This window comes from Piliocolobus tephrosceles, chromosome 14, assembly GCF_002776525.5.
Source record: "Piliocolobus tephrosceles isolate RC106 chromosome 14, ASM277652v3, whole genome shotgun sequence".
Taxonomy (NCBI): domain Eukaryota; kingdom Metazoa; phylum Chordata; class Mammalia; order Primates; family Cercopithecidae; genus Piliocolobus; species Piliocolobus tephrosceles.
Genome location: NC_045447.1, coordinates 58,677,637 through 58,692,714, shown reverse-complemented (window position 1 = coordinate 58,692,714; position 15,078 = coordinate 58,677,637). Strand labels below are relative to the sequence as shown.

The following is a 15,078-nucleotide window of genomic DNA, read 5'->3' as shown; positions in this document are numbered from 1 at the left end:
TTTTAATCAATGAAATATATATTTTTAAAATTTTAATCAGTAATGTTGAGAATTGTGGAAGCCTATTTTTTTTAACTTGTATTTTTCATCTATTCTAGACCTATAGAGAGTTGCAAAGATAGTACTGGGAGTTCTCTTCCCTTCACTCAGCTTCTCCTAATGCTAACAACTTACATAGCCATGAAACAATGATCAAAACTAAGAAATTAAAACTGGTGCTTTAATATTTGCTAAACTTGGCCAGTCACCAGTGGCTCATGCTTATAATCCCAGCACTTTGGGAGGCCGAGGTGGGCCAATCAGGAGGTCAAGAGATCGACACCATCCTGGCCAACATTGTGAAACCTTGTCTATACTAAAAATACAAAAATTAGCTGGACGTGTTGGCTCATGCCTGTCCTCCCAGCTACTCAGAGGCTGAGGTAGGAGAATTGCTTGAACTCGGGAGGCGAAGGTTGCAGTGAGCCGAGATCGCGCCACTGACCTCCAGTCTGGGTGGCAGTGCAGAGTCCGTCTCAAAAAAAAAATAAAATAAAATAAAGATACAAAACAAAAAACGAACAATGAAAAATTTGCTAAACTTCAGGCTTCACTGTGATTTCCTTAACTTTTTGATTGATGTCATTTTTCTGATTTCAGATTCAACCCAGGGTCCCATATTACATTTCATTGTCACATCTCTTTATTCTCCTCTCATCTATAACATGGACTGAGTCTTTCCTGACTTTCATGACCTGGAGACTTTTAAAGAATATTCAGGCCGGGTGCGGTGGCTCAAGCCTGTAATCCCAGCACTCTGGGAGGCCGAGAGGGGTGGATCATGAGGTCAGGAGATTGAGACCATCCTGGCTAACATGGTGAAACCCCATCTCTACTAAAAAATACAAAAAACTAGCCGGGCGAGGTGGCAGGCGCCTGTAGTCCCAGCTACTCAGGAGGCTGAGGAAGAATGGTGTGAACCTGGGAGGCAGAGCTTGCGGTGAGCTGAGATCCGGCCACTGCACTCCAGTAGGATGTTCATCAATTTTGATGTGTGGAATTTTCTCATGGTTACATTTAGATTTAAGGGATGAATACAATGGAGTACATGCTCATTACATCAAATAATATAGGAAACATACAATATCAATAGCTTATTGCTGCTGATATTAATCACTTGGCTAAATTGTTGTCTGCCAGGTTTCTCCTATGTAAAACTACTATTTTTCCCTTTCTATATTGCATGTGTCAGAAACATGTCACTAATATGAGCCCACAGTAAAGGGAGGATAATTAAGTTCTACCACATAAAGAACAATGTATCCAAGACTTTGTTGATATATTTTAAAACATCACAGTAATTTTAAAATCTGTTGGAGGGAGATACATTGAATATATGCAGTCATCCTCAATTCCTTCAAAGTTTTGCTCACTTGTTTTATGATGTACCTGTGGATCTTGTCTATTGCAATTATTTTTCTGTGATATTCCATTTTTCTCATTCTTTCTGTATTTGTTATTTGAAATGTTTCTGAAAGAGTTGGCCCTTCTCTCCAATTTATGACTATCCACCCACTCATTTACTTAAGTCAGTATGAACTCATGGATATTTAATCTATTATTTGGGTTATAATCAAATACTATCACTATTTTGTTTCTCTACTTGTCCCAACTTTGGCTATTGGAAGCTCTTTCAGGTTGACTCCTGTGTGTTTTTGATGTGCACCTATAGTTTTTGTTTTTGGGCCCTTCCCTATCTTCTGATACCACAAAGTACTCCAGAGTATCCTGGTACTTCCATGCCCTATACCTGGAATCAGTTATTTCTCCCAGAAGTCCTCATGCATTTTATTGGACATTGGTTAAATGCCAATTTGGCTGAGCAAATAATAAATACTAAAAAATGAGAATATATTGATTTTCAAAATTCTAATCCAGCATAATAAGGTATATTCTAGCCTTACCATTTTGATTATTTGAAACTTCTTTTCCCAATTCTGAGATATCTGGCTTATATTATCCACAAGATTTTACTTACTTATTTAACCCTAGTAATTCAGGTAAAGTAGTTCCAGAACAACTAACCAGAATCCCTGTGAGAAACCAATCTACCACCTAAATGTAGTATCTATGTACAACTCTTTCATCTTCAGCCTTACACTCTGTAGTCACTAAATGGTTGGACAAAGTATTTGTCATTTTCAAAAGGGTTATGTCATATATTCATCACATTATTTTTTCATAGTCTCCATTCAACCTTGGGTTCTGTTGACAATGTGGTTGATTTTTTAAAAATATACATACAGTACAATTTACATCTTTTGTTGAATAGTTTCCCAGGTTTTAACCAATGAATAGAGGCAAAGCTTATCTATCTTTACTTGAAGTTTTCTTGTAAGTTTAAAGCTGAACAAAACTTTCTACCAATTTACACCATGACAGTGCCTAAGCATGCAGGATCTGACGTTTCTCCTTTAGGTCGTTGTTAGTTGCATTGATGACCCTCTTGAGATCAGTCTACTGTTTTAATTACCAAAAAATATACATCTGAATCTCACATATTCCCCAATTTGGAATTCTTGTTGTTCTCCCAGATGATGGAGCCCTCTGAAGGTCTTGTAGAGGATTCTGTGAAGAAAGTGGATTAGAAAACACCAGAACTCAGTCTCCCCATCTAGATAACAGTTGCAATAGCAAAATCTACCTGATATAACTATTTTGGAACTCTGGAATATATTTCAGGCTTGGAATTTCCAGGGGAAGGCTTGGATGGTAAATTGTGATTAATTTCAGTCAATTTTAGCTTTAATCACATTAGTATCAACAGATCCTCTACAGTTTTCCACCCCTAGTCTCCACGGCAGGTAGCTGTGCCCATGTTCCAAGAGCAGCTTGCGCTGAGCTGACGGGAGCCAGTGTTGGCAAAAAGCATACTTTCCTTCAAATATCAGGGATCTGTGCCCATTTTCTGGTTGCTATTTTTGATCCCCTTTGTAGCAAAGCCCACGCTTTCCAGCTGAAGTGACTTCCAAGGTATGAAACAGCCAGCACCCTCCCCATCTCCGTCTTTATTTTTTTCCGCTTTTCGGCAACCAGGCATTAAAAACTAGGACATTCAAAGTGAAAGATAGAGAGTGACTGCACATGCCTAGGGAAAGGTGCAGACTCAGAAACACCCTGAGAAGACCTTAAGATTATACCTCAGGATAATCTTTACACAGAGACAGCCTGCAACAATCAAATCAAAAACAAAATAATATCAACAATCACTAAAGACTGGGTAGGGGTTAATCTTATTTCCAGAATTACTACATCATTAGATTTGAATGTCCAGTTTTCAACATTAAAAATAATCACAATTTTCTGTGTTAATAATACATTAACACATAAAAATATGGCCCATTCAAAAAAAAAGTCTCAGAAATCATACCTAAAAATGATCTGATAGCAAATCTACTAGATAAAGACTTTGAAGTAACTCTGTTAAAGATGCTCAAAGAATTAAAGGAAGATGTGGAGAAAGTCTCAAAAGCGATGCACAAACAAAATGAAATTATCAATAAAGAGACAACCTGTAAAGAACACAAACAAACAAAAAACCTGGAGCTAAAAAGTGAAATAACTGAAATGAGCACTGAACATTTTATTAGAGGGATTTGAAGGCACATTGGAGTAGGCAAAAGAAAGAATTAGTGAACTTGAAGATAGGATAATGAAATTATCAAGTCTTAGAAACAAAAGAAAAATGATGAAATAAAAGTGAATCAAGTCTAAAGAAACCATGTATAGCATCCAGTGGACTTTAATGGTGAGAATCATCATGACCTGTGTCCCCAGATAATTGTAGTTTTCTTCTCATTGTTTAATCACATCATGGCTTTTGATTATATGTGTTAATGACTAAGTTTTCATTGGCCATTTCCTCTTACTTTCATCCAGATTGCCAGGTATCAAATAGCTTGATGTCCTCCAAATGACATGGTCCTGCAGTCCTCTCAGTCTATGAAAAATCATGAACATAAGCTTTAGGATCTGTCCTTGATGCTATTTTCTTGTAGCTGCCGATTAGGCTACCTACCAATAATTACCCAAAAAATGCTAAATCAATGTTAGAAACATTGTTAATTATGTTCAGTAATAAAAATTACTGAAATAAGCACTGCTTCCTAATAAGACAAGAAAATAGATGATAGTCATCCAAATAGAAAAGAAGAAAGTAAAACCTGTTTACGAAAAATGACTTGATCCTCTAGAAAATTCTTCAGAAACTTAAAAAATATGCTAGAATTTACTAGTCAGTTTATCTGAGTCAATATACAAAAATCAATAATATTTCTTTATATGCACAACAATCAGAAATTTAATCTTTAGAATATCATTTACAATATTATGAAGCATTTAAAATACTTAGGAATAAATTTATAGGAAGACATGTACATTGAAAACAATAAAATATTGCTGATAGCAAACAGATAAGACCTAAACAGATGGAGAGAGATATTGAGCTAATGGATTAAAAGACTCAGTAATGTTAAGATATCAGTTATAATCACATTGATCTATAGATTCAATGCAGTGTCAGTCAAAATTTCACCAGACTTTTTTCTGTAGAAGTTGACAAACAGATTCTAATACTTATGTGGAAATGTAAAGGAACAAAAATAACCGAAATGACTTGAAAAGGAAGAAAAATGTTGGAGATTTATAATCTCTAATTTCAAGACTTATATTACTAAAGCAATCAAGACAGTGAAGTATTAAAGACAAACAAATACATCAGTGAAAGAGACAATAGTTTGCACAAATAGAGCCTACATATACTGTTTATTGATTCTCAACACAAGCACAAAAAGCATTAAATTTTTAAAAAGAAAAATTGAACAAATAGTGCTGAGATACACATCTCTATAAAAATGATAAATCTTCACCCATATTTTACAGAATAAACAAAAATTAAATTTTGAAATGGGATCATTCCAGTATTTGGGTCAGTTGTTTCCAGGAAATTTCCTCTTTTTAGCTCTGAAGAAAAAGCTGGTGGAAGGAGACAGACTTACACATAGAACAGACTTGGCCACTCTCTGGTCTTGGCAGGTAGGTGGCTCTCTTACAGTGTGAAGTTACCCTTGATACCCCCAAAACCCAAAAAGATCAGGGAACTCAAGGCAAAGAAGTGCAGAGCTCCACATCTGAGAGAAACTGCACATGACTCTTGGAGCTCCACGAGGAAGACAGAACACCCCATGTCGTGGAGGGTCTGTGGCACTCTTTTTGCATGCTTCAAGGGACCCTAGGTTTTTTTTCAAGTGTCTTCTACACCCCCTTTTGTGGTATCAAGAACTTTGATATTTCTGCCTAGTAATTTTCTGTCCACTGACCACGAAATTGAGGGGGCAGGGGCTTGAAGGCTAACATATTCATGATAAAAGAGACCTAGATAGAAAATTGAAGGTGGCAGAAGGAAGGAAGTGCAGAAATAAATGGAAGAACAGGTCTTAGAGGAGCCAGATTGGTAAGACTTTAAGCTTCCCAAAAAGGCCATTAAAATTTTACTTTTTTTTTCAGTAAAAATTATGCCAACAAGAAGGGAGGCAAAGAGAGGGATCAAACATATAATTAAAAAGTGGTTTAGGTCTACTGAAGAAACTTCCCACGGGAGAAACAGGATCCCATTTTAAATCTCTTATCAGATTTCAGCAAGAATAAGCGGCCAATATTTCTAGCTTTTGAAATTGTTTTCTTTTTTTCCTTTTCTCTTTTAAAACAAAGGTATCTACCAAGTGACTCCATACAGAAACTGATTAAGTCTTTTATGATTAATGAAGGATGCATAAGACATCTTCAAAGAAATGCAAAGATGCAACCCTCTCAGAATTCAAAGTTACCCCTAAAAATAGCCAGAAGAAAGATTTAGACACCTTGTAAGCTAGCAATGGTCGATGACATGTAAGCTTGTCATGGGAGCCCCCAACATTTTTTTGGCCACCTGCACATGCAGGTGTGTTGTACAGGCAGCAAGCCAAGCCAGGTTCTCAGGACACAATATGAGACAAACAGGGACACAATAGCTGTCTATGGAAGTGAAAGGTTTAATAACAAATGGGTACTTTAAATCAAAATTACACAAGAATTACAATCCAAGCAAATAATTTTCTCCTGCTATCCTGAATTTGGAAAAAAAGAAAGAGAAATTTTTACTTTCCATCCTTGACCAGACACTATAGGCAGAGATCCAAGAGAACAGACCTTGATATAAATTCTTACCTTTCTTTGCCAACTTTTTGCCAGTTGTTCCAGGACCTCATCGGTAGGTGAGTCAGTTGCTTCAGCCATCCCATCCTCATCACCAGGACTATAGGGGCAGAAATGGTGTGATCTCTTTCCTTCCTATCATAAGGGTCATAGCTGGCACCTCTTTAACAAAAGAAAGACAGGTTAACAAGAGAAAACCAAAGCGTATTTATTTAATTATAGTTTTATGCGACATGGGAGCCTTCAGAATGAAGACCCAGAGTTACACAAAAAAAATTATTCATTTTAATGCTTAAGTTCAATGAAGAATGGACAGACAGCTGTGTAAAAATGTGATTAGACAAAAGGGGCATCACCTAATGCTAATAGACAGAGTGGGGAAACCCAGCAAGGCCTTTCTGGTCACATTCTTCTTGACCTCTCTGTGCAGCATTCCTTCCTCCCTGGCATGGGGCAGAGCTCCTTTTGGAATGGAGGTCTTATAACCTACAATTGAACAAGACAGTTCAAAGAATTTCTTTACAGTCAGTTCTTACACAGAAAAGTAAGAGTAGTATTTTTAGGTTTTATGGCTTACTTTGGGGAAAAGGAGCCTTGGGAAAGGGGGTTTCTGGTTTTTATGGCTAACCTCTAGAGAATGAGGAGTGAGAAACAGGAGAGGAAAAAAAGATCAGAGAGAAAATTTGCTTCTGAGGCTGCTTCTGAGACCATCAATTTTGAGTATTGTTTTTTCTGAGCTCCAACAAAAGTGAAGAATGGGATTCAAGAAAACAGGGGAAGAAGGAGGGAATTCTGCTAGGTATCAGAATCAGCCAGTATATATTATGTATAATTTACTTCAGTTTAGGGAAACAAACTGAACATGTTATGAAATATATTATATATATTTCATAAGCTACCATTTTCTGACTAAATATACAAATCAAACTTACCTTCGATGTGAAGGGCGACTATTTTTCAGTTTTCTCCAGAATGCTTCCAATAATTCTATTTTTTAGACTGTCATGTTCTTGAAGATAGTAGGTACTGAGTTTGAGGAGAGTGTTCAATATTCTGATACATATGTATAAAATAAGAAAATAACCATATATCCATAAAATAAGAAAATGATAGCCATATATGTGTATGTATATATCAATTTCTAGATATTTATGTATAGATATATGATGTTGACTGTGTAGCTTGAGGAAAAGATTCAAGAGACCCCTCTGCAGTTGCAGGTCCTCCCTCCCTGCTACCTCAGCAATTCACACACACTCCCTGGGAAATACCTCCATGAAAATATGGTATCAATTACACGAATGCCTCTCAAATTCTACCAAAATGGACACATTTGAATAAACGGACTTCACTAGCTCTCAGAGAATAATAATAATACTACTATTATTTTATATTCCTTAGCTTCTGTGGGATTTTTCCCTTTTGCTAACTAGGTACAGTTTTTATTGCTGAGCTGAGGAGCTGTCAAGATTACTATCTAAAGTTACAGTAAGAAAATGTTGATTTGTTAAAGTTTGAACTCTGACATTGGGAAGGAATCTGTGAAACAAAGATTACACTGTCAAGAGTTTAATGCACTAAGAAACATGATATTTTTGTGAATAGTATTAAGTTCCAATCCAAATTGGCAGTTCTGTGTGTCCCCAAGAGTCCCAATATATGTGGAAGGGGTGATCCTAGGGACCGTAGACTGGTCTACACAGTAGGCTGTGGGCAGGGAACACATGTCTCTCTGTCCCTATAACCGGAAATCCCAAGGAGTCCATGCCCTGACTGTAGCCAGAAGCTCATTCTCCTTGTAATAAACCAAGTGTAAGGAAACATGCTATGACAGCATAAGTATCTCTTCTGGCAAAGAAGTAGCCTTTCTGCAGCATGTGGCTAAATCCCCAGAACTGGTAGGATTTCTTCATAGATCAGCAACCTGCCCTCCAGTTTTGGTTGCTGCCCTTGTCACACTTGGCCTCTGGGGACTGTCTTTCCCTGAGAGGTTTGCCAGAGCCTACATATAAACTGAATTCTGCTTTCTCTTTCCTTTTTGCTAAGCTACTATTATGTCATACTCAATGGAGATTCTAGAAAGCCCCTCTTGCATGTGTTTCTGTAAAACCTAGAAATTTTATTTCACTTCTGCTTTCTCCTTGTGGCATTCTGCTATTTAGCGAAGCCATTTGAAGCCAGAACCACAATAGAACAGAAAGCTGCTCTATGTGAATGGGCAGGAAAGTCAAGGGAATGAATGACCAGGATCCCATGGGAAATCCACCTCGGCGAGCAAGGAAACCCTGGCGATATGAAAATGCCTCCTGGAATGCTGAGAGACAGGGAGGGAATGTGTCAGGTGCCTGAATCAGTAAATAAACATCACATGTCTTCTCCACTTCAATCTATATGCTTATTCTCCTGTCTCACATATTTATAAAAGCCACCATTCCCTGACTGCATATAAATAGGACATTTCTTTGAAATGAGGAGTGACCATTTTTCAACCACTTTACAGTTGCTGACAGAATCTAGCTTTTTTAGGCCACTTCCATTGGCAGTCACTTACTGAAATGTAGGACACAGGTCCTAAGAATTTTATAGAAAGATAAATATTATCTTCATCTACAGATGTATGAAGAAAATAGGGAAATACCTATGATGTTTTAACTTCTTACTAGATAGAAGACACAGTGGTAGGTGCTTTAAAATGCATGTTTGTTTCTAATATTCACAACTACATAAATATTTTAAACCCAATTTTTATGAGAAAAGTGAGGCTCAGTGAGATTAAGTGGGTTGATCAACATCACACATACATCCAAGCAGAATGAAATTTCAATGTCAAAGTCTTTAATGCAAATTATGGGTGATTTTGTCAGTTTTGTATTCTGGATTTCTATTACAATTGCCAAATCTCCTCGTAGTCGTGAATTATACACAACTCTTTGGTACGTTCTGAATTTCCATGGTTCGGGTTGTATTTTTAGCTGGTTTGATTAATTATTTTCTTTTCCTTAAGTATTGAGGAAGAGATTCTCTGATCCAGTTTCCCAATTTAATTTGTGAAGGAAGTTTGTGAGTTTATATGTTTATGACAATTTAGTTATTTTTGCATTCATGTAAGATTGTGATATTCATAAAATCAGGAAAAATTACCAAGGAGTATTATAAAATATTTCTTATCATATCTGGCTCTATCAGAGAATTGTAGTGAAATTGTAGTAAATTAGCATGACAATGGCACAAATTAAGTAACTTAATTAAAGCCAGTAATTGCAATAACCATTATATTATCAATATTAATTGAATATTTTGATGAAAGTTTGAATTAGTAATCTATTCCTGCCTAAATAATTAACAAAACTAGGCATCTTACTGATAGTCACAGTAGTATTAATTAAAACTGATAAATTACTATTATAATTAAATATGCCATGACTTAAAATAAATATGAAATATATTAATGTCATTTGCCAGTACCTCAATTACATGAAATCTATTCAGAAAAATATACATTGCAAAAAAGAAAAAACTATGCACAGAAAAAATAACCCACATTCTTTTCTAATCCCATTTTATTGCTTTCTCCACTTAAGGTCACTAATCTTATTTAAACTTCCACTTACTCCAATATAGTTTTTGTGTATTAATTTTACCCAACCAATTCTCACTAAGGGTGCCAATGCCATCTATTTCCCAATTAGTAGGCAGTTTCAAGCCACACCTTGGGCAAATCCACTGAATCCTCTTCTCGGCACATTTATTTCCTTTTGTTTGTTTGTTATTTTGAGATGGGGTCACTCTCCCTCTGACTCCCAGGCTGGAGTGCAGTGTTGTGATCATGGCTCACTGCAGCCTTGAACTCCTGGGTTCAAGCATTTATCTTCCTAAATACACTTTCATTATCTTTCTCTCCTGTTGCCTTCTAATGTACAGCCATTCCTTTGTAGCTGTGGATGTTTCCTTTGTGGCTCTTCTCTCCCCTCCTTTAAAAGTGAAAGGTCCTCAGAATCTCTCTCTACACTCTCTCCTGACACTGTGACCTTCATTTCTTGGCTTTCCCTTATCACATATGAACCCCCAGCAATCACATTCCTTGCAAATTGCAAACTTATATATCTAACTGGCAATGGACAGTTTCTACTAGATGTATACTAGTCAATTCAAAGAGAATATCTTGGTCTTATTTTTACTTCCTCACATGCCTCCATCTACCTTCTGCAGAGAGAAATCATCGATTGTTCCTTCTTCTCTTCATACCATTTACCATAACTGATATTAAGTATGATTACCGTTTTTAGTTTTTTTCATACAAAAATCAAATACGCAAGAGAGCAGAATTGTATTTGTTGGGTTCACCTTGTTATCTTGAGTACAACATACAACCTGGTTTACAGAAAGTTTATTTTTACTTATATCTTGAATATAATATTGATGGATAAATGAAGTATACCAGTTATTCCTTAATCAGGTTGCACAATTAGGCTTGGAATTTCATTTCAAAGAATAAACAAGTACAAAAAGTTTCCATAGCAAAAGTTCAATGAACAAGACAAAATAAATTTACCAAAGAACATATTTTATTACATTAACCACAGTGCAAAGGTGCACATGACATAATATGAACAAAAATAAGTTAAGTTTTACAAGTAGTTAAATAAACAATATTTTAAAAACATTTAAATAGATAATAGATCAGTCAGCATGGTCATCTGTAAGGGACTAGTGCCTTAAGAGTTGAATACAATGTTGCTTAATACTCCTAAAAACATTTGAAAAGATTTAAATCATGTCATGGTCATAGAAGAAACATGAGTCTTTGAAATGGCAGATCATAAAAAGGTGAGCTGGTATATTAGTCAATGAAAATAATTTTCATGTTGAACCAGTTTTCATTCCTTACTTCTTAAACTTTCTTGCAAGTTTGTTGACAAAGAAAAAGATCTCATAATTTCTGCTCTGACAACCTCCCAGGCACAAGGGCTGTATTTCTTCTCTTTCAGATAGAGAGTGATTCTTTGAAAGTATTTCCTCACAGCCAGGATGGAGTTCTTGTTCATAAGGGGAGTCTCTGTCACCCCCATCTCTTGCATCACACAGGCTTCCAGGTCATTCAGCTGCTGGTAGAGTTCAGTGTAGAATTTGTTTAGGAGGGTCTCATCCCAAGCAGCAGATGAGTCCTTTGTGCTGAAGAGATTGAAGGTCTGCTGGATCATCTCATGGAGGACAGGGATGGTTTGAGCCTTTTGGAATTGGTTGCCAAACTCCTCCTGGGGAAATTCAAAGTCATATCTGTCCTTCAGGCAGAAGAAAAGAGAGATTCTCCTCATTTGTGCCAAGAGCATCAAGGTCCTCCTGTTACCCAGGCTGTGGGTTTGAGGCAGATCACAGCCCAGAGAGCAGCTTGACTTGCAGCTGAGCACCACCAGGGCCACCAGTAAAGCAAAGGTCAAGGCCATTGTAGATGTTGAAGATGCTGCTAGGCTGGTTGAAATGGGTGAGCCTAAATGTTAGGCTCTAGGTTCTCTGAAGACCTTGCTTTGTGCCTAGCCTTAAATAGGGAACATACTCATTTACATTTTCCAAACGCTCCTGTGTTACTTTCTACTTCTCTTTTTGCTTTCTTTATGCACTCCTTACATGAGTTTTAAGCCGTTTTTCTCACCACTTTTTTTCATTATTGTTTCCTTCCTCTCTTACCCCAGAGCCTTTTTAGAAACTTTTTCTGATGGATTCTCCCATTATATTTTAATCACATATATACTGTGTATCTATTTATATATCCTATGTATATCTCTATTCTATACATTAAATTAAAAAGTATAAAGTTAATGTTTTTTATTATTGTAAAGTAAAACAATTAAAAATTAAATTAAAAGGCTATTGACATTTTACTTAACTTGATAACTATATTTTTAGAGCAACTTTTTTGAAAATAGATTTTTGTGGGTACATAAGAGGCATCTGTGTTTATGGGATAAGTGAAATATTTTGATATAGGCAGACAAATCACAATAATCACATCAGGGTGAATGGAGTATCCAATGCTTCAAACATTTATCATTTCTCTCTGCGACATACATCCCATTTATACTATTTTAGTTATTTTACAATATATAATAAATTATTGTTAACTGTAGTCATTCTATTGTGCTATCAAATACTAAATCATATTCATTTTTTCTAACTATATTTTTGTGCCCGTTAACCACCTCCATTTTCCCCTATATGATCCAGAAATCCCACTACTGGGTATTCATCCAAAGGAAAGGGAATCAGTATGTCAATGAGATACTTACACTCCCATGTTTATTGCAGCAGTATTTACAAAAGCTAAGATTTGGAAGCAACTTAGGTGTCTAACAGATGAATGGATAAAGAAAATATGGCACTTATACACAATGGAGTACTACTTAGCCATAAAAAAGAATGAGATTCTGTTACTTGCAAAAACATGGATGGAGCTGAAGGATGTTATGTTCATTGAACAACATCAAGCCCATTGATTTGCACATACTTAACCACACTTGAATCTCTAGGACAAATTCCAATTGGTCATGATGAATGATTGTTTTAATGTGTTCTTGAATTCAGTTTGCTAATTTGTTGTTGAGGATTTCTGCATCAATATTCATCAGAGATATTGGCCTATAGTTTTCTGTCTTTTAAATGTGTCTTTCTCTGGTTTTATTATCAGAGTAATACTGGCCTCATAGAATACATTTGGAAAGATTCTGTCCACCTCTATTTTTTTAATAATTTGAGTTGGATTGGTATTAGTTTTTTAAATATTTGGCAAAATTCATCAGTGAAGACATCAGATCCTGTATTCTTTTCTGGGAGACTTTTTTTATGGCATGTGTCTCATTACTTGTTATTGGTTTGTTCACATTTTGTATTTCTTCATGGTTCCATTGTTATATGGTTCCATGAAGGAATACAAAAACCATGAAGGAATACAAGAAACAATTCTTGTATTTCTTCTAGAACCATTCTTGTATTTCTTCATGGAACTATGAAAAAATACAAAACCTGAACAGACCAATATGTTGTATGTTTCTAGGAATTTATCTATTTTGTTTAAGTTTTCTGATTTATTGGCATATAGTTTCATATTATTCTCTAATGATCCTTTAATTTTTTGTGGTATTGGTTGTGATGTCTCCTTTTTCATCTCTGATTGTATTTATTTGGGACTTATTTTTTTCTTAGTCTGTGGTGAGAGAAAACATTTGAGATTATTTCATTTTCTTCTACATTTTAAGATTTGTTTTGTGACCTAGCCTTTGGTATATCCTTGAGAATTATCCATGTGCTGAGGAGAAGAATGTGTATTCTGCAGCTGTTGGATCAAATGTTCTGTAAATATCTATTAGGTCCATTTGGTCTATGGTGCAGATGAAGTTTGATGTTTGTTAATTTTCTGTCTGGATGATCTCTCCAATGCTGAAAGTGGAGTGTTGAAGTCTCAAGTTTTTATTTGTATAGGGGCCTCTCTCTCTCTTTAGCTCTAATAATATTTGCTTTATATACCTGAATGCTCCAGTATAGGGTGAATATATATTTAGAATTGTTACATGCTCTTGCTAAATGGAACCCTTTATCACTATATAATGTGACCTTCTTTCTCCCTTTTCATAGTTTTTGTCTTGCAATCTATTTTGTCTGATATAAATGCAGCTTCTGCTTCTTTTTGTTTGTTTCCATAGGCATGGAATATTTTTCCATCCCTTTACTTTCAGTCTATTTGTGTCTTTATAGGTGAAGCATACTTCTTGTAGGCAATGGATCATTGGATCTAGGGGTGTTTTGTTTTGTTTTGTTTTTTTGAGGCAGAGTCTTACTCTGTCACCTAGGCTGGAGTACAGTGGCTCAATCGATCTTAGCTCACTGCAACCTCCACCTCCCAAGTTCAAGCAATTCTTGTGCCTCAGTCTCTCTAGTACCTGGGACCACAGGCATGTGCCACCATGTTCAGCTAATTTTTTGTATTTTTGGTAGAGACAGGGTTCTGCCATGTTGGCCAGGCTGGTCTCGAAACCCTGGGCCCAAGTGATCCACCAGTCTCAGTCTCCCAAAATGCTGGGATTATAGGTGTGAGCCACCACACACAGATGGGTGTAGTATTTTTTTTTTTTTGAAATACATTCAGCCACTCCATGTCTTTTGATTGGAGATCTTAGTCCATTTACATTCAGTGTTATTATTTATAAGGACTTATTCCTGTCATTTTGTTATTCATTTTCTGATTATTTGATGGTCTTCTCGTCCTTCTTTTCTTCCTTTTTGTCTTTCTTTTAATGTAGGTGATTTTTTCTGCTGGTGTGTTTTAATTTCTCCTTTTTATTTTGTGTGTATTTGTTGTATGTTTTAGATTTGAGGTAATCATGAGGCTTGCATATAGTGTCTTATAACCCATTATTTTAAACTGATAACTTAACACTGATTGCATAAACAAACAAGCAAAAAGAAAACAAAAAATCAAACTTCATCTCCCCACTTTTAACTTGTTGTTGTTTCTATTTATATCTTACTGTACTGTCTGTCTTGAAAAGTCATCAATGATTCATCTTTTCTTCTTTCTACCTAAGTCATGAGTAGTTTACACAGCACAGTTGCAGTGTTATAATATTTTGTGTCTTTCTTGTACTTACTATGACCACAAGTTTTGTACTTGCATATGCTTCCTTATTGCTCATTAACATCCTTTTCTTCCAGATTGAATAACTCCCATTAGCGTTTCTTGTAGGTCAGAGCTGGTATTGATGAAAGCCTTCAGCTTTTGTTTATCTGGGAGTTTTTTTTTTTTTTTTTTCTCTTTTCTTTTTGAAGGATATTTTTGCCAGTTATACTATTCTAGGG

The 15,078-nt window shown here is 35.9% G+C and overlaps 1 protein-coding gene and 1 pseudogene across 1 annotated transcript; both read right to left on the bottom strand.

The window, feature by feature from the left end:
- The window catches only part of LOC111537203, a 25,442-nt pseudogene extending 16,259 nt beyond the window's left edge, over positions 1 to 9,183 (bottom strand).
- A 1,426-nt stretch (positions 9,184 to 10,609) lies between these two features.
- Positions 10,610 to 11,738, bottom strand: LOC111537189 (interferon alpha-2). Its single transcript, XM_023203827.3, has one exon. It carries the CDS (start codon positions 11,673 to 11,675, stop codon positions 11,109 to 11,111), a length of 567 nt encoding a protein of 188 aa, XP_023059595.1. The 5' UTR covers positions 11,676 to 11,738; the 3' UTR covers positions 10,610 to 11,108.
- Positions 11,739 to 15,078: the final 3,340 nt, after the last annotated feature.